This window comes from Phycodurus eques, chromosome 5, assembly GCF_024500275.1.
Source record: "Phycodurus eques isolate BA_2022a chromosome 5, UOR_Pequ_1.1, whole genome shotgun sequence".
NCBI classification, from domain to species: Eukaryota; Metazoa; Chordata; class Actinopteri; order Syngnathiformes; family Syngnathidae; genus Phycodurus; species Phycodurus eques.
Window position 1 is genome coordinate 4,897,341 of NC_084529.1, and position 24,907 is coordinate 4,922,247.

At 42.3% G+C, this 24,907-nt stretch overlaps 1 protein-coding gene across 6 annotated transcripts in view; it reads left to right on the forward strand.

The window, feature by feature from the left end:
• LOC133402877 (membrane-associated guanylate kinase, WW and PDZ domain-containing protein 2-like) overlaps positions 1 to 24,907 on the forward strand; it is a 99,749-nt gene that overhangs the window by 21,839 nt on the left and 53,003 nt on the right. For all 6 annotated transcript variants that reach the window (XM_061677124.1, XM_061677126.1, XM_061677125.1 and 3 more), the window contains exon 3: positions 22,363 to 22,482. In XM_061677124.1, coding sequence (XP_061533108.1) covers positions 22,363 to 22,482 — 120 coding nt within the window. The remainder of the gene's footprint in view (positions 1 to 22,362; positions 22,483 to 24,907) is intronic.

The following is a 24,907-nucleotide window of genomic DNA, read 5'->3' on the forward strand; positions in this document are numbered from 1 at the left end:
AATTTTACAAGAAAGTAAAATATTATGAGGATAAAGTAAATTTTTCAATAACATTTTATAAGTGGGGGGGGAAAAAAATTCACATTTCCAGGGTAATTCTCATAATATCAAAGAATAAACTCATAATTTCACAAAATAGTTATAATTAAGTATTATGAGCAAGAGTAAAATACAAATTTTATTAGCAAAAAATCAATAATTTTACAAGGAAAATATCGCAATTTTAGGGAAATGAAGTCAGTTTTTCTGACATTTTATGAGAAAGTTGTAATTTTATGAAAGTGTTTATTTTCCTTTTGAGTAAAATTTTAGTATGAGCAAAAATTCCATAATTATACAAAGGAATAAAACATTAATTTTGTAACTGTACTTCTATGATAATGTCACAATTTTGCAAGAATAAAATCAGAATCTTATGTGAATCAAAGCCATCATTTTACAGGAAAGTTGTAATTTTAAGAGAATTAAGTCATTATTTTTCAATAGTAAAATAAGGGTTTTATGAGAAGAAAAATCCATAATTCTATTGTGGAAAATATCGTAATTTTACGGGAATAAAGTCTTACTTTAACAAGGATAAAATATTTTTTTCTAAAAATAATAATAGCAATAAAAACATTAATCAGCAACAGTAGTTATGAGGAAAAACAGACCCATTGACAATCGCGTTTCCTGCTGTGCTCGTCTCGGCCTCTGAGGGGCAGTGTGACACACGCGATGAGATACAAACTCGCAGTAACAAAGAAAGTAGAAGTAGTCGTGATTGTATACTGTTATTATAAGAATATAGACCAGAAGGTATTGTTATATTGCCTGTTCGTATGTGGTTATACAGCATTTGTGCACCAATATTCATTATTTTGAGAGCTATAAGCGCCGCGATTTCAATGCTAATGTTCGTGGGCTCGTCAATGGTGTTTGTCGTTTATTGTATGTTAGCTTCGAGCTCGGGATTTTTGTGCACAAAAGCAAAGAACGAAAGGAGTGCTGTGATGTATTTGAACATTCAGTAGGTGTAATTCTTTTACGCGAGTTTAGTTTCACAGTGACCGTCAACGGGAGTGTCGATTAAGCAAGCGACATTCACGCTTACTCCTTGCTGCTATGTTAGCACCTTAGCAAGCTGTTGTTGCGATCACGTGGGCGCTGCATAGAAGTGCTGGAGCGGCGCACGGAATGGACCGCTTGTATGACGGTCAAATCGGAGATTTTAGATCCAGTCCGATCTGATACTCGTGTTTTTTTTTTTTTTTTTTTTTTTTTTTGGTGACATCGAATCGATTTCCAATGTCAAAGATCGGATCGGGACACCGCTAATAACAAATGCTTTCATTAAACTGCAAAGTTGATGGAGTGAAAGGTTGTGAAAATGGTGCACTGCTGCCTTGGGAATTTGCCCAAATTAACCCCGATCAAAATCACGCGGACAAATGGGCGACTCTAACTTGTGAAGTAATTGTTTTTGCCAACGTCTAATGTGGGTGGTGCCCGGCGTCAAAGTGTAATCAGCTGATGATCATGCCAAGCGCTCGCCATGGGAAAGTAAGCGGGGGGGGGTAAATTTCCATTTTACGTGTGTACTGTGCTGTAAAATTTATGCGACCAGCCAATTTAAGAGACAACATTACCATCTGTTTAAAAAGGGAAAGACATTTAAAACGGTACACCTGTTTCTGACGAGTTAATTCAAAAAGAGGAAGAGCTAGACTTGCGCACTTTAATGAGATACAAAACAAAACCCTCTGGGAAAAAAATGTAACCAAAAAAAAAAAAGCTTTTCTATAGATGACAAGGAATATGTGGTCGTTAACAGGCACAGTGCGTCCCGCTGGGTCGCATCGCAATACAGTGAACGAGGGTTCACCGCGGGATATACGTTCCAGACCCACCTGCAAATGGGTCAAATCTCACAAAATAGAGAGACCATATTATTAAAAAAATATATATATTTTTTTTAAAAACGTTTTACCCTTACCACATTTTTTTTTAGACTTCGGCTGAAAAAAAAACGACCAGCTAAAGTACATTTGAATGTTTGAAGATATTTGCTGAAAACATATGCAAAGACTGAGATTTAGTTTTTTTGGAAGGGGGTGGCTAAAATGGCACCCAGTGATGGACTTGGGTGTCCTGCTTGGATCCGGCACCCGGGCCTTAAGTTTGACACCCGCGACATAGAAAATGGATAGACGGGTAAAACGACAAACAAGCGTCTCATTCGTAACCTTTTTTCTTTGGCCGTCCACTTTTGTCTGCATTTTCCTTCTGGTTTTGTCGGTGACGACACGGGACAAAGTTCAAGTCAGCCGGCTTAAACGCCCGTGTGAACCGTGGCCTTTTCGCCACTTTTCAATTTAAAAAAAAAAAAAAAAATAATCATTAAAAAACCTTGTGTCTGACTGTGGGAAGACTTCCCCCTCCTCGTGATGTGCGGCTACAGTGGTGACACCCCCGTATTAAAATGGCAATCATTTAACAAAGCCCAGTACAGTGGAATGGAAGATTCGCTCGCAGGCGTCCTGCGCCTCACTTTGATTCGCATGCTGAATATTTAACTGGCTTCTTAAACACGCCATGTTGCAACCGTTGTGACGGACAACCTTTTGCTGGGGCGGGGCGGGGGGGGGGGGCTTTTCCACACATGTGCACTCCCATTTTCCACTGAGCATTTACCTACATCATCATCAAGATATCCTGCATAATTTCTTGCTTTAATTTAGCCATTGGGTTTTCAAATGAATTAATTAAAATATATTTCTTCAGTTTTTTTTAAATGGATTTCATTAGATAGTTGGTTCATGGAGTTATTGTAAATGATCAAATCCGAAATATTAAGAAAATAACAAAAGACATGAAAAAACTTTTTTTTTTTAAATTAATTCCTTACATTAGTTAATTGGTGTATTGACTGACCATTTTAATATATAATAATATGGTAATTAGTATTGAGATGAACAATTTTACAAAGACAAGCACAATTCACTTCTCAAATATCAAATCAATTGCCCCGTTGAAGTAAATTGAAATGCCTTTAATCTGTTCCCCCCCCCCCCCCCCCCAAAAAAAACACCGCATCTTTTGTTACATGTTTTTAAGAAAGAAAACTGCACTGTATTGTGAAATGGAAGTAGAAAAACGTATAGCGTGTCAATAAATCAACTGGTAAAGTGTAAATAAGCTGAAAGTCTGACACGCACGCACGCACGCACACACACTGGCCGTGCCGCTCAACCTTCACGTGCGACGGTGCGGCGGCGGCGGCCTGCGGGCTCGCTTCGTCGTGTTGGTTGCGAGCGATTGTGAAAATCCGCTTTTTTTTTTCCCCCGCGTCCGCACTGCTCCGCCCGCCGCGCTGTCACTGCGCGTCTGTCAGCTTGACGAGCAGACGCCATTCTGCATCACATGCTGTCGCGCCGAAGGACGTGGGAGGAATTGTGTGTGTGTGTGTGTGTGTGTATACTTAAAATGCTGCAAGACTCGCATGCAGGCATCAAGCATTTCCTGTTCCATCACACAACTCAGTGTTGGGATGTTTTTTTTTTTTTTTTTTTTGTAAACTGTATGTAACCCTGTTTGTACACACTCAACGCATAGATACGCACATTTTCGGCAAGACAGAGCATGCGCACCATTCCGATTCTGACAAAATTTTTACTTCCGGTCGGTTTGGCAAAAGGAATATTCAAATATCCCAATGAACATGCATTCGAATTCAGCCTGTTTACTGCGGCTGAGGTGTTCATATGGAGCATTTTCATTTGTTTTGGGCTTCTAACCCAATTCTAATTGCAATGCAAGACTCCGCGTAAACCCGCTTACGATTACTACAGCTTAACGAGTCACTTACAGTGGTTGTGAAACTCTTCTTCGTTTCTGTCTGCTTAACTTTATCACACTGCGCCAAGTCTATTTAATTATAATTACTACTACTACAACTACTACTACTAATAATAATTACTGCTACTACTCCTAATTTTGTAAAGTACAATATCATAGAGTGCGGTTTTCGTTATTTACAAAACACCACAATTATTTTTATTTGGTTTTCGGGGAGGCTGGAACGGATGAATGACATTTCCATTCATTCCGACGGGGAAGGATGATTTGCGATGTGAATGTTTTGAGTTGCGGAATGACTTAAACTCTCAAGGCACCACTATATGCGTGAGCCTTGGCTCAACCGAGGTAGGGGAAAAAATGCTCGTAAAGAGTGATTAGTTTTTTTAGGGGAGGGGGAAGAAGCAGCGATCAGGTGTCTCAGCGTCCGGGAGAGAATCGTAAAAGAAGCAATGGCGCTGCGGGTGGATGAGCGAGGGGTCGAGATGGAAGGCTGAGTAAAGTGCAAATGTGTGGAAAAGCACGGCGGGCGTGAAGCAAATGCAGGTAGTTGCGAGGGAGCCTCGTAAGTCATTCCCCTGGAGAACCATCTCCCCGCAGCCTGCGTTGCGCGCGTGGGGGAATCGGTAAAAGGTCTATAAATAACCGCAACAGTGAGGCTCACGTTTCGCCTCCTTAGACAGCCTAGAAATACACGCAAGCTTGTCACTTTACATCTGGACGCGCGCTGGACACCCCAGCAGCCCTCGCTGACAGGGAATCCTCCCCGTGGAGAAGGTGAAGGTGGTGGAGGGGATGAAGATGTCGCCTGGTAACGTGGCCCGGCCGCTTAAAGAGGCCGCGAGTGCCGTCAAGTAAAAGCGATGATCGCAGGGCGAGGGAAACGACACCTTGAAACGTCTGACGCTCGCGGGGTTATTTTTATGCCGCGTTAGTAACGTGCCGGAGAGCGCTTTCAAGTTCATGTTTACGAAACGGCTCCGGCGGCTCGTCGCTCCCACATGCGCCGTCGCTAAGCAGCTCAAATAACTCTGCATAAACACAAAGTGTCAAAATGTTGTTTGGAACGTGTTGCTTTTCATGGCTATAACGCCCAGTGGCTAGAATACACATTGTATGAATCATTACTGTATGCACAAATATCATGACTCAACAGGGAGATGCAGTGCAGTGATAACTTAACTTATAGCTTTAATTAATTCCGTGGCCAAGTTCTTAACTCTGTTGAATTGAATTGCCAGCAATTGACGGAGAAAGTGTTGCAATAGTAGCTATGCTAACTTTTAGCCCGTCCCCGGCACTGTAAGTCCTCGTCCTTTTTTACGTTATACAAACCAGTTGTTCCTCTGTTTGTCTCCGGCAACTTCCAGAAGGATTTGCTATCTTAAATATTAATATGAACGACTTTCAGACCCAAATGGTTTTCAAATCATTCTGAACACACTGCCGGACAATCGCTCAGGAAAACCTTTCGGGGGCGTCCGATAATCGGGCCTTTCTGAATTTGATTTCGAGAGACGCAAAGTGCTCAAATTTTGTGTAGCCCGCTTAACCTTATAAACAGGATGTGTGCACACATTTAAGTGAAGCCATAAAATAAATTAACTGTTGAATGCAGTTAGAAACTCCTCGAAGAGCAATTTCAGTCAAGTGCAGCATGGGGGGGAAAAAAAAACTGTATAAAACCAAGTCAACGGCGATATCTCATAAGCGAGCCTCTAGAATGTTATGAGAATCATTGATCATGACTTACAGTAAAACATTAAAAAAAAAAAAAAAAAAAAAAAAAAAGCTTATGTGTGTAAGGCCAATATTCTATAGGGAAATATCTAGAGCTTCAGTTGCAAAATCCTCCAGTAATGTGGCTATATGTGTGCCTGCAGCTTAAAACAATATGACCGAAAACCAACATACAAACACAGCATACAAAAGTATAATTAAAATAGACTATTTTACATAACCATTTTATCTTTTAATTTTCTTTTCTTTTTTTTTTTTTTTTTTTTTGTTTGTTTTTTTTTAAAACCTCATCGCCAAATGATCTGGCCCGTCTGTTTGTTTGAAAAGTCAAATGTGGCCCTTGAGGACAAAAGTTCTCGCGCCCATGCTGCAAAAAATACAGTAAAATGCGAAGTTAATAGGAGCTGCGGGAGGTGATTCATTCCCTTAAAGTTCATCACCGCAAGCCTTTCATTCTGTCTAGCAAGACAAATGCGTCAAGTCATTAACCTACAAAGCCGTCCAACTTTTTTTTGTTGTTGTTGTTGTTGCTTGTGTCGTTTATCGTGCACTGTATGTAAAGTACACAGAAGAAGGACGAGGAAAATAAAGGTGGTCATCAGTTGCGTAGTATTGTGTTGCGTTAACGTTCACATTTTCGGACAGTTTGTCACAGGGGAATACGATACAGACCCACGCGCGTTTGGAGAAAGTCCCATATTACAAAATGAATAAAGAGAGAGAGAAATAAAACCTGCCATTTTCTTTTCCACGGGCAAAAACTTACACAAGTAAAAACGGGACTAAAATACTGAAAGCACTTTCCCACTTGCAAGTTAGGCACTTTAGACCCTGTTTTATGTGAAAAGTGTAATTCAATAAATTACAATTAAAGTCTGCCAAGAGACTACGGATGTTAATTAGCTGTATGCTAACTTAGGCATGTTTACACAAATATTGTACTGGTGTTCACTAATGTGCATTGTCCCGTTTATATAAATAATAACAAAATAAATAATAAAAGTGAGTTAAATAGAGTTAGGAATGAAAGAATGCTTGCGATGCTTTATTACATATGACAATTTGAAATTTTGTGACTAATTTTTGTAAGAGTCACGGAAGTGGACGCAAATGTTTTGCTTTCACGGGCCACATAAAATGATGCGGCGGGCCGGATGTGGCCCCCGGGTCTTGAGTTTGACACCCGTGCTCCGTACGGTCGCTACGGAAGACGACCGGCCAGGCGGACGGACGCGGTCCGTACGCGAGGCCTCCCGAAGGAACACTCGACGCGGCACTCGAAGTCTGACGGATGATTTGGTGGCGGCGTGACCAATTTCGCCTCCTTCCCCTCGTCTGCGTTTGCGCCCTTTTGTGATTGCCGCCTCCTACAACGATCCCTGACGGCGTCTTTAGTTTCTTCAAGTGACTGCGAATGGGGCCTCAGACATACATTTTCTCATGCGAAGTGGGTTGATTTGAATTGGAATGATGAAGACGACGGGCCTGATTTTGCGTGCGTCAGTATCGAGGTGATGATTGTGCCGTTATGTAAATGCTGCAAACAAACTGTACTTAAAGGCAACATCATCTCTGCTAGCCTAAATACTTTCAGAAGCACTGACAGTACACAGTACATTTGAAGAGTTTTTTTTTTTTTTTTTTTTGTGAATTGAGTAAAGTGAGTTTTTGTTTGTTTTTTACATTTCCGGGTCCAAGATAAAGCTAGCTTTTTGACTGAAATAGTCTTTCAAAGATGTCTTTTTCATTTCATTGAAAAACAAGGCAACTCCAAGGAAATAATTTTGTTCAATTATTATCAAATTACACCGAATTACACTCGTAAGACAAGGCACGATTGAATTTGTATTGAAATAAGAAGTCCATTTTCCATAACGTGTGAATGCCTCTGTTTTTTCCTGCACTGATTATTTTGTTTGCATGTTTTAATGGGCTGAGCTGAGAAACTACACCCTGTGGTTTGCGCTTGCCTTCTGTGTGAGTGTGCATGTGTACAATGTACATCATTCCTGAGGGAGTGGCTCCTTAAACGGGCGATTTGCCTGCCGGCGGAGTCTTGTTCAAGATGGCTGACACGCATTGATGTGCTCATGCGCTCCCTGTAACGTGATTGGCACTCTGCGTCATTGTTGGAGCTTTGCGTACGAAAGAAAACTGCAACAGGAATTTATTACACTTCTGGAATATTGAAGATAATTGATCTTATTTTTATTTTATTTTTTTTCCACGGCGCACCCTACAGGTGTTAATTGTTATTAGCACTAAATAGAGTCTCAGGTGCATTTGTTGACAGATAAGAAAATATGAATATGTGAAATATGTTCAAAATAATGTACGCCATTCATAAACACACAGCTGTTTATGCATACTGGGCATGCTTCCATAAATAACTCACAAGTGAATTTATGTTTAATATATTTCATGTCTAACTAACATCAAGCTGAAAGAAATGTAAAATAAGTCAAATGTAATTATTGAGGATTGTGAGAGAGTTACAATTCCATAAATTAGTGCGGAAAGGACCCCAACTCCAACATATTTAATAATTGGTCCCATGTCAACTGTATTTAAGAGCAAATTATAAAGGGAACTATTCCTGCCTGGTTCCTTAATAATTAGCTCTTAAGTACAAATGCAATAACTGCATGTACAACAATGACAAAAATTATATATAATAAATAAAATCTCAAAATTCAATATCAAAATGACAAATTACATTTGTCATATTTAAGTGGAATTGGAATTTGAGAATTCCCATGCCTAGCACGGTAGTCGGGAATCGCTGCGTTCAGGTACAACTGTTAGATACGGCTGCTTTTAGCTCATCTCCTCTGGTAGGATCCTTGAACACTGCAGCTGTGGGAAGCGAGATTGTGCGTCACGGATGTGTTGTTGTTGTTGTGGCCGTCCATCTCTGCGCTTCTTCCGAGATCAGACTAATGAACAGCGACGATGGGACTCTTGTGACGCTCGCTGAGCGCTGACATTTGCTGGAATCCGTCCTCACCTCTCCTAGCGCACACACATACTGTATTTAATTACTTGGGCACTCCATTGTAGTCGAAGATGACGAAGCTTTTGTTTTGCTGTTTAGAACCTGGTCCTGACAGGAGCTGGCGGTGCAGTCCAGACTGTGTGAGCAACCCACCGTAGTTGCGTCTGCGCTAGAGTTGCCTCAATGTTCATCAACCCAGTACGTTGCAGGATATTCCTGTGTGGGGCGTGGTCCTACCAGGTGAGGCCAAGAATGCACTGGAGGCATCTGATGTTAAAAGCCTCAAAGCGATACGTGGGATGGCAGGAGGTTGTCCAGGCTTCTGCGCCATAAGACCACGTAGACTACAGCTCTTGTTTCGATTGGAACGTTGATATTGTCGAACACATGGGAGTGCGGTTTAACAAACGCAGAGGCAGCCCGGTTGATTCGGGCCCGGATGTCTTTGGCGATCTGGAATGTTGGAGTCAGGATACTACCAACGTAGTCGAACTGCTGAGTGATGTCGAGGGCTGCACCGTTGATGGTGAGGACTGGAGGCATGGAAGATGGAGACTTTTATTGACATAGAACTTCAGTTTTTTGTGCGTTGATCAGTAAGCTTAGTGAGGGGACGCTGAGAAAGTTCGAGGAAAACACCAAAGTTCTTGACGATGCTCCAGAGGATGTCCTGGTGAATTGTGTCAAATTGTGATGTCCTGGTGAATTGTGTCAAAGGCGTTTGTGAGGTCTTGGAAGGCGAGGTAGATGTCTCTGTTTTGTTCCCTGCATTTCTCCTGGTTTCAACGGGCAGTAAAAATAATTTCCAGCCCGCTTCAGTTCTTTTTGAAGCCACACTGTGTCTCTGGGAGGGATGTCCTCAATTAGAGAGGTAAGTCGAGCCAACATGAACTTCGGAAACACCTTGCTGACCGAGAGCAGGGAGATCCGCCGACTGTTTTCACTGCGCTCCTTGTCACTCTACTTTTTATAGATGGTGACAACGTTACCATGTTTACACATTGGAGGCAGGTTCTCACTTTGCCAAATGTTGTGGATAAAGTGAAATAGCTGCCGCATCAGTAGGTAGCTTCCCTACTTTAGAATTCAGCCCGAGGTCCATCGGGGCCAGGGTTCCCGCTGTTCTTGACACTCCGTTTTGCAGAGAGGACCTCCTTGAATGTTGGGTGTCATCAAGGGAGGTGATGGTGGGAGGTCTGGAAGCGCAATAAGCACTGATGGCTGCAAAGCGTTTCTCTTTTTCAGTAGTGAGTTGAAGTGCTCAGTGCTTGCGTATTTGCTGTTTGTCCTTATCTATCTAATCTTACTGGCACGATTTTCTTTGCCTAGTACGGGCGTTGTTGGTATCTGCGTTACTCTAGATCGTTTGGGCTTTTCGAGCCACCATTCATTTTTCTTTAGTATGTTCCGTTTCTCTGCTCAGACGGTTTTGTAATGGGAGTTGAAAGGCAAGGCAGTATGGGCTTTACGCTCGGTATCCAGCAGCTTCTGTATTGCAGGTGAGCTATTGTTAAACCGATCTCGATTCGGTGGCAGCTTGGTATACAGTTGCAGTCGCTTTTTGTGTTGTCGGCGGAGTGGTGTAGTAGCTAGTTATACTTCAACTTTATTGCCATTCAAATATACAGAAGTATATCCTTTTTTTTTTTTTTTTTTTTTTTTTTTTTACGGTAATGGGATACACAGTCTGGTGATTCCAGGCCCCTGCAAGTGAGATGCTTCTTTGACTGCTGTTACGTGTGTGGTGGTCAAATTTTCAGGTTCATTTTTGGATCTGATTAACCGGTGGTCGGTCCAGCATTCAGACCCACGCAAGACCCTCGTTATGCAGACGCTCTTTTGGTCTTGCGGTCATGTGATGATACAGTCCAGTGGTGCCAGTACTTGGACCGGGTGTGCAACCATGACGTTATGTATTTGTTCTTCATCTGAATGATACTGTTAGTGAAGTCTAGAAAAAAAGTTGAGTTGAGTTGAGAAAATGTTCAAAGCGCCATTGGTGTTTACATTCCCAGTTCTGTGAGTTCCGATTATCTTCGTTCGCAGATTGGGATCAGTGCCGACTCGGACATTGAAGTCACCCATGAGGACACGTTTATCGGACTTAGGGACTCTGGTTAGGGCATCATCAAAGGACTCATCTAAGGCATCTTTTGATGTTGCTCTCTGCATAAACATGCAAACACACACACACGCCATATTGAGTTCTTTGTGCGTCCGTATCGAAAGAAGTTTGAGCATTTATTCAATATACAGGTACTTGATAAGAAGTACATTTTCAATAAATGCTCAAATGACTTTGCGTATGTGCGTGCATCATCAATGTCCCCACGCACCGCTCATCGCTGCCAACGAATAAAGGCGCTTTTCACCTTACCAGACCTGATTTCCATCACCTCAGGAAACCCCAGAGTGGAGGGCTGGGGGTGGGGAAGGGAAGTGATCAATGTCACCCTGAGACAGAGAAGGGAACGTTCAAGTTTTGCTTGTGTACTTCTAATCAGTATATAATTAAACGAATGCAAGGTTGTGTCATTGAACCGATAGGTTTTGCGCGCGCTGATTGGTTGAATCAAGTGGGCCCACCTCACGGGGTTGATTTTTATCATTTGATTACCTCAACCAAGAAGATTATTTACTGTGTTCATTTTTTAGTACAACAGTTCTCCCCCATTTGTCGCGGGAGCTACCCCAATAAGTGAAAATCCAGGATATAGAAAGACCATATAAAACATTTTTTTTGACTTGTTGTTTAAGCCACAAGTGTCTATTTCATTTGTTGTGGCCCACAAAAAGCAAATTTAGTGTCGACTTTGTCCTCCTTACTCAACGGTTTTGTACTTCTCATTTTTATCTGTATCCAAATTGCAATTTTTTTTTCACTTTTTACAGATATTTACAAGCATTTGTTTTCACCAAATCCCTGATTAACATAAATGGAACAATAGTATTTTTATTTAGTTGTAATTGTATTCCATGAGATCTGATTTCTACTTAAATTTGTTAAAAAAAATATACACAATAACAATGGAAATTGTGTGTACATAATAATATGACGAAGTGATTATACTGGATAGAAATATGATTTTTCACACTCATAGCAGCCCTCGAAGGGAAACTATAACGACAATGTGGCCTGAGACGGCAATGATTTTGACACTGTTTTATGCCTTAAAATACCCCTTCCACACGCTTGAAACAAGTTGAAAGTTTTTCAAATTCACTTTTGAAACACATTGGAAAAGTATTTGAACACGAAAAAAAATGCAATCATAAATGTATCGAAAAGAGACAATCAAGAAATAAAAACGTTTAGGAAGCAAACAACGCGACATGCTGTGTACTCTTTCCAACCAACGACATCTTTAGATCCGAGATAAACGAAGGCAACAAGGCCATATATATTTGTTCTCCTTCTATACAGTAATACGTGTTGACAGGAGCCGCTTCACTTGCACTTGTCTTTTAGTGGATAACACAACGTCTCCATAAAGACTTTAATGACTATCTGTCCTCTGCGAAGATGTTCATAAGCCCCACTCAGTCGTTTTCCACCAGCAGCTCGTAAAACAAGAGATCGTGTTGTCCCTTTCAGCGTGATGGAACCGGCTTGCTCGGTGGTCGTCCTCTCTTCCGATCAAAGTCAGCGAAGGACCGACGTCTCGAAAAGATTACCCAGAGTGATTATCGTGAGGTGTGTTAACGATTATTTCCCTCGCTGATATGCTCGCGAAATGGTCAGAGCTGACGACCGTAAATGTTAAACCTGTTCAATATTTTCTAGTATCTCAGTTGCTCCGTATTTTTTCACTTCACTCGAGCACTGGCGCAATCGAAGCTTCCTCTGACCTCAAATTTTGGCTTGCAGCACAAAGCAAAAAAATTGACGGCTAGTAAGATCATTCGCAAGTTAAGCTACCGCTGTAGTTCATCACTGCTGGGACTGTTATGGAGCAGCCTTGTTATTTGGGGGAATTGAACTGTGAACCTTATGGTTAGCTCAGCCTTTGTATTTTCTGCCAATGTGAATGCGCTGTGACACATGCTGACCCTCACAGGTCACTTTAAGTACTACGAAAGATATCTGGTTTTGGGGGAGGAGAGTAATGATTTTTGGTAAAGTCACAATTGTTCGTAGAGAGATTATTTCGTTATGGGGGTGGTATGCTCTGTTGGTCATCTCGAGTATGCCACAGTAAGGGCCTAAATTACTGGGTACCGATTAGATTTTTAATAATTTTTTAAATGGGTTTGCACCTGCAAAATCGGTGTGGAATCTGATCTACTAACCGGGCGTCAAACCCGCTAAATTGGCTCACAGTTCATTTTGTGTGTTCTGCGTGGAATTTATGGAAATAAATGAATTTGGCATGTAAAAGTGATTTAACAAACATGAGAGGAATTTTGGTGACTGATTTTGCGTCTTTTAAATACCGCGCCTGAAAGGCAGGTACAAACGGCACAGCTGTGCATAACCATGATGAGGAGCTGATTGATAAAACGGATCTTTTATGCGTGTGTGAACATTTTTTGAAATGCCAGAAACCAAAGTGAGAGTAAAATATTGTTTATTCAGAAATGCAAGTGTGAAGCTTCCGAATGATCTAAGGGCTGAGTTCCTCGCCGGTCACAAGAAGGAGTCATGCCATATCGTGTCTGACAAAGCTCATTTTCAACGCTGCATTTCATTCTGTCTGAGTCTTTCCAGCGCACAATTGATACTGCCCTCTCCCAAAGCAGTGTCCAGGTGTGCCATCCCAAATTTTGAATGCAATGTTACACCGGATGGTCAGATACTGTACATCCAACACTCGGGATGAGTTAAATCAAAGATAATATGGCTATTGTGCACTTACTTCCTCCATAAAAATGATCAGAATGATAGATTTCTCTTCTGCAACTCAGTTATGTTTGTTTGCCTGCTCCAGTTCTTATTCCATCACTTCCGACTTCATTTTCATTCTTCATCTCTACCAAATTTTTCAAAGTGAAAACCATCAGCGCTGCTGTACTTAGAGCGCAAAACCCTCTTTTAAACACGGTGGTCTCCACCGCTTTGACATTTTCCCTATAGCACACGCAATCTGTTTGAGTGAGTGAACATGCATTTTAATGCCTGCTATTTGGAATCCTCGTAAGTCAGGCCTTGTAAGAGCTGAAAGAACACATGCCACTGTTTTCCTCGTCATGTGTGGGGTCTCTCACATTTTAAGAATCAGTTAAAGGGTAAATTGGTATTGTATGCCATTTTAGAATAATTTTGCAGAGATGAACTGATCACTGGTGCTCAATGTTGTCGACAATAATATGCTTTTAGCTCTTGGCTCCAAGCTGTGTATCGACCGACCTCACATCCCTACCTCACCCTCTCGCTGACAGTATTCACAGTGGTCGACCGTTCCCCAGCCCAGAGTGTCATTTACACTGGAGGGTTGACAACCAGCGAGCCATGGTTCTCCCTGTGGACCGCTACCCCGCCCCCTCGCCCTCTTCACTGCCACCTGAGTGAAAGCTGCAGACTCCATCGATCCATCCATTATCTGAGCCGCTTATCCTCACAAGGGTCGCGGGAGCGCTGGAGGCTATCACAGCTAGGCAGGAGGCGGGGTACACCCTGAACTGGTTGCCAGAAAATCGCAGGGCAAGCCGACTCAAACACGGTAATGTGAATGACTCCGAGCTAACCAGGCGTAAGCTCGCTCCACTGAAGGCGTTGGAGTAATTGATTGACGCAGGACACAGCAGCTCGAAAGAGACCTGCAGTGAGTGAAAATAGCACCTCTCAAGCCAGTAGTGACTTTATATGGATAAAACTACAGCAGTAGCTGCTCTGACTTTTTATTTAAAACCCTCCAGGAATAAAAAGTGGAGCTGGATATTTTCAGTGATTGTTTTTTTTAAATTAGTAAAACTGTTAAATATTCCCCCAAGAGCATTAAAGGACTATGACATGGGCTCTTATACTCAGCCCTGTGGGACACCAGAAGACAATGTAGACGGATAGGCTCAAACTAAGCTTTAAATTCAGTAATCTAGCCTAAAGACCGATGTTGGCTACCTATTGTAATGCAGCTAAAGCGGGGTACACACACGACAGTCGGACCAGATTTCAGCGTTTCTTCTCTCTTCTGATGAAAGTCAGCAAAGGCCAGATTGTCAGATGTCTCTCAAAGTTTACCCTGAGCGATTGTCCTATGCTGTAGGGTGGGTTACGAGTGTTTGGTGTTTTCTTTCCCTCTCCGATCTGCTCGGACAAGGAAGACGGTTGTGGTTGACAATGGCGAACGTTAACTGTTCAATTTTCTATGATCAAAGTAAGCAGACAAATTATCCCGAGTGAGTACCCTGTAATGTGGGGTGTGTAAATAGTGATATTTTCCCTCCCCGATGTACTCGTAAATATGTTCAATAGATGTGATGGCAAATTCTTGTGCGTGTGCTCAACTGTCATCCCCAGGCTTCGTGATTGTGATGTGAAATCGAACGAAAGCCAATAACGAAGCCACATGCAGCGCGTTTCTTGCTAGCAGAACAGAAAAAAATTGGCATATGATCACCACGCCAACTTGACTGTTTGGTTGACAAACGAGGAGCTGATGGTGCATTCATTTTGCAAATTGAATGCCTGCTCTACTCTGTATTAAATATAAAACAATGGCTCTCCTTTCCCACATACAACGGCATTACAGTAAGTAGCAGGACGATACTATGTAGTAAAACGAAATGCAGCTTAATCTGCTGCATCTGCTCAAGCTAAGCTGCCACTCTCTTGGACTCTTTGAAAGTCTGTGTGGCACAAATTGTCCCTTTTTGGATCCAGCCAAAATGTTCCACTGCTTATGTGTCCATCTCGTTGCTACGGAATTAGCGTGTTGCCAAGCAATGGCGTGTTGTCATGGCAGCAGACGCTCCTGTCGGACTGCCGCCGTGCCGCGAGTCCGCTTTGGAGTGCAAATGAGGAAGTGTGCGTGCTCGTGCAATCGATCGTTCCTTTCGCTGCAGACCCGCTGTCACACGTCACATCTGCTGGCCGAGGGTGGAAGAAACAGGCGGGTCTGAATACCTTCTGTTTGGATGGGCTCATAAGCATATAAACAGGACGTGAAGTGCATCCGTTTTCCATGGTATTAGGCAGTGGTGGGCAGTGAATTTCATACTTTGCGTCTTCGGTGGGGATTTACCCAACTCAATCCACCTCCACATACCACCACCATCATGTTGCAATTGTACAAACCATCAACATTACATAAAAATGCAGTAAAACAGAACGCAACTGTGCCACGTACATCATCTGGGGCAGTTCACAACCACTGTTTATTGAATAACATGACAAAAACATAAAACCATTCAATTAAAATACATCATATTAAACGGAGATACTGCTATTTAAATGTATTAAATGTGTGCGGATCACACGTCATTTAATCGCAGTTGGCGGTAACAAGTTTAGCTCCGACCAACCAATTAGTGGACAGAAAAATGGTGTGGTCATCGAGTGCTGGTGCTGGCCCCTCTGAGGCCAATTTGAAACCTGATTGGAGCACCATTGCAAAATTGCCACCCGGCAAGAAGTTTTTCTGTCCCCGACTGCAGTTCAGTGCCAGTTTGAGAACCTTCATGGTCGTCACACGGCTCCAGCGCCTAGTAACAATGAACACAATCCATGTCGATAAGCATCGTAATCTTCTGCTCGAAAGCTTTCAACAACTTGAAGTCCGTCATTCCCCGAAACAGCCACTGCGTCGAGCTTTTTATTTATTTTTTTAATGAATGCTGAGCTGAGTTCTTGTGCAGTCCTTCAGATAGACTTTCCCTGGTTTTGCGTGAATGCCTGCTGTAGGAGTTCGGTGTTTTCCACATTGGTGGTCTAGCAGGCCTTCCATCGGGTGGTTTGTCAAGAGCAGGTCCTGTTTCAAGAAACTTGCCACGGATAGTGTAAATTTTGCGTTTAAGCAGTGCTGAACTGCAGACGTGGACATAAAAACTTCTTGCCGTGTGGCAACTTTGGAATGCAGCTCCCGCGTACATTGGCAAGCCGTGGGCAAGGTGAATGATATGCTTACAAAAACACCTCGCACTAGTCTGCAATTGCAGGGCGCATTTCGACAAACAATTCACACTCGTGGACAATTCCGACTTCAATGAACGTAACACGCATGTTTTGGGAATGCGGGAGGAAGCCAGATTACCCGAGAAAACCCACGCAAGCATGGGAAGAACATGCAAACGCCGCACAAGAGGGCCTGCGCCTAGACTTAAACCTGGGACCTCTCAACTTTAAGGCAGATGTGCTCACCACTAATCACCGTGCTGCTTAGCGTCAGATACGCACTGATATTTTGCCCACGGCTATGAAAATATCCGAGCAACTGAATCTTTGGACCCCCCCCCCCCCCACACACAAACACCTTTTCTTATGATAATCAGTCTATCGATAGTCTATTTTTAGCGTCACCCCCCTCGCTGCATCCCTTCACTGCTTCCTCCGCTCGCCAGCTTCCTCTCTTAATTATACAAACATTCCTCATGCGTGAACATTTCTCGCCGTGGAAGAGGCGCTTCGAGCTGAACCGACGGCGCTCTCGGTCTTCAGTCTTCAGCTGGCCCTCTCCATTATTCAGCAAAGGTCTTTGTCCTGCCCCAAATCTGACGCCCCAGCTGAGTTATTGCAGTATGTCAGCTATTTTGGCTTCACTTCCAAATGGAATTTCCTTGTTCGGTTTCTGCGTCGCATCTTACTCATACATATATACTCCCACCGGTTTTAATTTGAATGTCGTCCCCTCCCCACTTCCACCCGGAGTGGCAGCTTCGGGGCTTATTATACACCTCACCAGGTCTTAGCATGCACCCACTCCAGCGGTGCGAAATAGCCAAGTGCGTTTTAAAAATTTTTTTTTTTTAAAAACTCCGACAAATGAACAAATTGCACCACAAAGTGTCACTTCGAGGTCATATTTGGAAAATAATGTCATGTTTGAGACAATGGCAGAATGGCACATGACCAGAGAGAGCCAATCACAAGTGTCAGCTTTGGAAGGAGGAAGTGATATGGAAAGAAAAACAACAACAACGCTTTTGTGGCTACAAGACACAGACAGACTGAGACATTCATGAAGGCACAATTTATTTTTATTTTTTTACTTTTATGTAACTGCAATACTTACTAATTCATTTAAGTACAGATTTTTTGGGTAATTTTTCCTATATTTGAGCAGTGTTAAAGTTCAATCTACATAATGTTACAGTGGCTCACAATATAAAAATGTAAATGTTGCGGGAATAAAGCATCCTGTATTTTAATATTGGTTATGATGGCGGCTGTATATTTTTAGGTGGTACTTGGTGGTACTTGGTGTAAAATGTTTGAGAGCCACATAGCATTAGCCCAGTTAGCTTCAGAGTTGTTGCAGCGGCTATTACAAACCAGTCACCGCTAAAGTTTCTCCGAACAGATGTTAGGATTCAACGCATTTGAATCTACCATTGGGATTCAGGGTCTTGGGGAGTTATTGTTTAAAAAAAATCTGCATTTTCATTCAGATTTGCACCCAGATGTTAATGTTATTCTTCACCTTGGCTTATGTCTCTCCCTGTCTTGTCTGCACAAAGAAGCAGTGGGAGGCGAGGCCACGGACGGGTCGTCAGTATTCCGGCACGTCAGTATTCCGGCACGCTCTGCCTCCTGCGGTGTGGGCAGCAGAATAATCTGATCGTGATCGTCCAGATCGATAGCCGTACCCGGCGGAAGGCGGTCGGCCGAGAAGCACGTCCCCCTTCAAGATACATTTTTTATTTTCCGCGGGGAACACTCTAAGCTTTTATGTACTCGGCTCCGTTGCGCCGATATTACAGCGGCCTTATTAAAGGCATTTTTATGCAGCTCGAAACGAATCGTTGGAGTGCGCCGCATGTAGAAAACAGCAGAAACATCTCTTACTACAAGCCCGGTTTGAATTGTTTTTTATTTTATTTTGTCACTGGGGGTCAATTTACAGTAGCGGAAGAGTCGCACAAATATAACGTTTGGAAATCAGTAGAGATGCTAAACATGCTAACGTAGCGGCAGTTTTATCAGAACCGGGAAGCGAAGTAGAGCTCGTGGTCGACTTCTACGTGATCTGATTGGCCCAAATGAATGTGATACACACAACCTTCACACAATTACTCTTCAAGCTTGTTTTTTTGAAATTATTATTATTATTATTTTTTTTTATGCTTGCCCTTTTCCGAGCAGTTCGCGGTATCTCTTTTGCATGTGAATTTGTGACGCGGTATTTGGTCAAATGCAGAATATTGCCACTCATTCTTGATGGATACAGAAAATAATTTTATATCATTGTAACCAGGCAACTTACTAGTACTGGTTTTTGACGTGGTGTCCCAATACCTTTGTCCACATGAAACTATAAGGCGTGTGTGTGTGTGTGTGTGTGTGTGTGTGTGTGTGTGTGAGATTGTTGCCATGCTGTGCTTTGATCATACGTGTGGATTAGTGCCTGCTCAGTGGGTGGAAGAGTTACAATGTTTATTACGCACAGTTTGATCTTTTTCACTCTCTCTCTCTCTCTCATACACACACACACACACACACACAGACACACACGTCTAGAAGGTACAGATACTTGTTTTCAAAATGTAGCAATTTACAGCAAAAGTTTGTCACAAAAATTTATTCTCAAGAAAAGTACAAATTCACCTCTACCTCAACCTTCGAGTGACCCCCGACTTATGAGTTTTTGGAGATGTGAGCCATCGCTCTGTCAAATATTTTTTTTTTTTTTTGTCTCGCGTTGTAAGCAAGAATTATGGTCGCAGCGAACTCCACAACAAATCACAGTTCGGCTGATTGTGAACAATTCTTCAAAAAGGAGGCCAAGTACTTGTTTTCAAGCTGCTTATTGCCACTCCAAGTTGAAGTTTATTTTAAAACAAAAACATTTTTGTAAAGTTGACACATTACAGAAAATAGTCTCGTTGATGACCAATTAATGATTGGATGAAAGCAATTGCAAAGTATTTGAAATCAGGTTTCCAAATGGTGAAGAATGGAGACGTTCTTTTAGCTTGCAGACGCTGTGGTTTAGGGTTCAGCGACACGCTGAACGCTCTGAAAACTCCGCCTCCCTGGCACTTTCAGCTGTCAATCAAAAAAGTGCCTTCTCTCACAGCTCCTAAGCCGGGAGAGGAATATTCCAAGCGACCCAGGTTGTACACGCTCCCGCAGGCTGTAGAGAGGCAGCCTCTGAGCGCTGGCGTAATGACTAGCTCGCAGCTAGCATTGATATACAACCCCAATTCCGATGAAGTTGGGATGTTGTGTTAAACAAATAAAAAACGGAATACAATGATTTGAAAATCATGTGCAACCTATATTTCATTGAATACACTACAAAGACAAGATATTTAATGTTCAAACTGATAAACTTGGTTGTTTTTAGCAAATAATCATTAACTTGGAATTTTATGGATTTTACACTTTCCAAAAAAGCTGGGACAGGGTCATGTTTACCACTGTGTTACATCACCTTTTCTTTTAACAACATTCAATAAACGTTTGGGAACTGAGGACACTAATTGTTGAAGCTTTGTAGGTGGAATTCTTTCCCATTCTTGCTCGATGTACAACAGTCCGGGGTCTCTGTTGTCGTATTTTACGCTTCACAGTGCGCCACACATTTTCAATGGGAGACAGGTCTGAACTGCAGGCAGGCCAGTCTAGTACCCTCACTCTTTTACTACGAAGCCACGCAGTTGTAATACGTGCAGAATGTGGTTTGGCATTGTCTTGCTGAAATAAGCAGGGGCGTCCATGAAAAAGACGTTGCTTGGATGGCAGCATATGTTTCTCCAAAACCTGTATGTACCTTTCAGCATTAATGGTGCCTTCACAGATGTGTAGGTTACCCAGGCCATTGGCACTAACACAGCCCCATACCATCACAGAAGCTTTTTTGGAACATGTACCAACTTCATTGGAATTGGGGTTGTACTTATACACCTTTAAACGATGTATAATTGAACACAAACAGTGCAGCCTGACGCACAGACAGGCAATATAACAATAGTCAGAGGGATGGATTCGTTATACTTTGCCAAAAAAATAATATTATTGCAGCTGAGTCACAGCACCGTTATGTATTGTACTAACCGCTGGTGGCCGAGTCGCTTGCACCAGCCTGAGCAGCACAATGCCCAATAAATTATCATGCTGCACAAACTGTTTAATTCCAGTACAGTATATCAAATTGTGTTATGAATGTATTTTTTGTTAAATAAAGTACAACGCTGTGCTATATTTCTCGATCAAAAACATGCTGTTTTTTGGGGTGCTGAAATAATTTAATGGCATTACCAATTATTTCAGTAGGGAAGATGATTAGAGACGAGAATGTTTTGAGTTACGCGACAAATTACATTTGTAAGTCAAAGCACCGCTGTAGTGGAAAATTGTACAATAATAAAGTATTTATTTTGCTACTTTGTTACTTGCCATCGCTGACGCCTGCACACAAACATAAACGATGCCACGCACTTCAGACCTTCTGCCGTTGGAATCACTTTGCTTTAGCAGCATGGGGCTCGCCTTCTGACTGTGCACGCATAACCCGGCCCGGCGGGCTTTCGTTTTCTCTGCTTTCATGTGGACTTCACTGGGCTCAAAGTGGACTTGGCCGAAGCGCAAACACAAGCACCTCATTAAGCCCAAAGCTGCCTTTAAGGCCCATCACAGAGCCCCGCTGATGGAGCTCTCCAGAGCGTTGGCAGCCTCTAATTGCTGGAAGCCTAAATGCCTTCACATTACCGTTGTCTGCGCAATATGTGCTGCGTCAGGAGCTTTGAGTTGTGCTTGATTTAAAAATAAATAAATAAATAAATGTGCCCTATTGATGGAGTCTTTACAATGTTCCCTCGCTATACCGCAGATTTTTAAGTGATAGTATTTTATGTTTTTTTTTTTTTTTTTTTTTACAGTATACAGGCAAGTCCGAATTTAGAGTTGCGTGGCCTGTGTATTATCATGTTGTGCCACAACGTGCCGGGCACCACTGAGGTCTACGGGAAGAGATGTGCCGTAGTTAAAGAGAGACTATATTGTACCTGTGAGGATTGCTGTATGCTCTGTATGTGTTGCTGCTCTGTGTGTAAAGCAGCAGTTGTTTGAAGGCTTGTATTTACCATGGCGTCCATGTTTCGTTCAAAAACACATTCCAGAAACATGCTTGTTAGTTTCATTGCAGACTCTAAATTGTTCTCAGGTGGGAATGTGAGTGTGAATGGTTGTTGTCCAGGGTGTACGCCGCCTCTCGCCCAAAGTCAGATGCGATAGGCCGCACCCCATGACCCTAATAAGGACAAGCGGTATATAGAAAATGAATGGCCGGATCTACACTATGCAAATTCTTCAGTCGCCCATCTATGGCATTTGGCTTTTTTCATTAGCATTAAGCTGACTTTCGTGTTTATATGGCTTGGTTGAACCTTTTTGTGTTTAAATATCCATCCGTCTTCTCCACCGCATATCCTCCATACTGCACCTTATTCGGAGAACTACGAGTGAGGACAGGCGCTAAGGAATATGACAAAAAGTGTGCTTTAAAAAGTTTCAAAGTGTTCTAATGGTGTTTTTCCACTCACAAGTGTGTGAATGGGTTGGCGCTGGCACGTGAAAACGTCTGACTGGGCTTCTTGTGTTGCCACTTGTGTTTCTGCTGCCTTCCTGTCTTTTCTTCTTCTCAAGAGGGCTCTCCTGACCCGCCCGTCCACGTTTTCTCTCTCTCGCTGTCCAGGTACGACCAGGCAGCCCAAGGAGGGGGAGGTGCCGGGGGTGGACTACAACTTTGTGACTGTGGAACGTTTTATGGAATTGGAGCAAAGCGGAGCCTTGCTAGAGAGCGGAACCTATGAAGGTGAGTTTTTCAGCGATGCAATTTTGTTGCTTTCGTGGTCATTTCAACTTGAGATAACGTTTTCATGACGAGGTCTTTACTTTTTGTGTTTTCGCTTAACTGAGTTACTGACCTCGTTGTGCAGCGATGTCAAACTCATTTTTGTTCGGGGCCATATTGGTTTCTCTCACAGGGGCCGTTATGACTGTGAAACCATATAAACGTAGAATCGCCTCATCATATTGTCGCTGCCGGGCGGAATCCTCCAAAATCACACATTTTCGGGACCAACATTAACACAATACCCCTCCAAAGGTTCAAAGGTCTTACAGCCATGAGCGATGCAATAAATAAAACAGTGAGATGACTAATCAGTGTAATAAACGCAAATTAATCGATACTTTGTGGCTGACGTTCGTCTTTCTGCACCCATGCATTACAGTCTAAAAAAAACATCCAAACTTCCCATCTTGAGGCAACATAATGCCACACGGCTCCCGCCGAGTGAGGGAGAAGCGGAGTTTTACGACACTTCTCGGACTGTTCAAGTGTCCAAAAGAGTTATTAGGTTTGTTCTCAAGCTATTTTCACCTATTTTCAGCAGGTTGGTTAATAATATGTAAAAATACCAGAGGATGTGGAGACAAGTTCTCGATTTGTGACATTTCCTGTGCAAAGGTTAGGCGGCGCCATCTGACGGAAAAATAAGCTCATTCTTAAAATGTGTGATAACGTGGGGTTGTGTAACCGGCATCTTCAATCGTTCGATGCTGGCACTTTCCCAAGTTGAAATTTCATCCCAAGTTTTGACTTTTGTAAGACGATGGGACATTGATCCTGCCAGTAGTCAATGCTTGACATTATTGGGTTTTTTAAAAGTATTATAATTATTATTGGTAGTGTTTTATGTTTTCATATCCCCAATTTTGTTGTGACAATAAAGGCTTTTATTGCAAGCTGTTCTATTTGTGTTAAATCTTGATGTACAGCAGTTTGTTACAGGTGCGGTTGTTTTTCAAAGTGCTCTCTAAAGAAAGGATACATTGTTTTATCATCCCAAGTCAAGGAAAATAGTTTGTTCAACTTTTCTGCATTTTTATTTTTAAAAAGTCACTTGCTACCCAAAAAAGGGGAGGACAGTTTTTCAATTTTGGAACACATTTTCGGCAATAAACATGAAGTAGATGCACGTGATTTGCTCTCACGGGCCACATGAAAAATGGCCCCCAGGCTTTGAGAACTGTTGTGGAGTGGATCCCTCACGTGACCTCCGTGGGATCAGTCTGAATTTCAACCGAATATCTTCTAATATTAAGACTAAAGTGTTAGTATTACAAAGGGGAAAGTCCATCATTTAAAAAAAAAAAAAATCATAATTTTAGGGGGCTAGAACAGATCAAAGGCATTTTAATTAATTTCAATTTTGAAATTTGATTAACATACATTTAAGAGTAAATTGAGTTATGAGCTTGGTCACGGAAGTCAAATTAAACCCACAAGAGAAGGTGCCACTATTTGTATACATTACAAGTTATTAAAAAGTTCCTTTTCCCCACAATGTTTAAGGACATTATGTGACACAACATTAGGTGCACCTGACCAAGTATATAAAAAATAAATAAATCATGCTCTCTTTTGATTGATAGAGAGCAAATTCTTCACTGATTGAAAAACATTCTTCCCCTCGCTCGACAATTTTTGTGTGAAACATGACGAGGCAACGAAATGAGAAAATCTCTTTTGAAGCCGAGTGGAGGAATGTCGGCGAAGAATTGAACGATAACATACGTGACCCCCCCCCCCCCCCTCCCCCCACCGCCCTCTCGGCCTCAATCTGATAAGCACGCTGAAAATCCAATTTGGCTACGAGTGGAACACAATGGGATCGCTTCCTTGCATGCAAGCATCCAAACAAGGGCTGAGAAGGGGGTACGAAATTCCAAAGGAAGGCCCAAGGACCACTTATTATGATCAACTGCGAACCCCGTTTATCACAGAGGACCATTTCAAGACCCACCAACAATCGGCGAAAATCCACGATGGATGGACACATTTTTAAAAAATTTTTTTTTACACACCCCTCCCACACGTCTATTATAAACCACTTTTAAAAGTAGTCCCTAGCGCCTGTTCTCACGCTCCCTCGCGCAGTTCTCCAAATAAGAGGCAGGGTGTGCGTGCTTCAAGCTGTTTATTTGTCAATCTCTCTTAAAGTTTACTCGAGAACTAACGCAAAGGCGAATTAAACATTGTATATTTTAGCACCAAAATGTTTACCCAAACCATCTAATTTCGTCTAACGCTCTCTAGATTACTGCTGACATATGAGAAAATGCCATAGACAGGCTAACAGAAATTAACCGTAATTATAAACAAAAAACAACTGCCACTTTAACACACACAGAGTAACAAAACATACAGGGAGAACATACAACAATGCTCACAG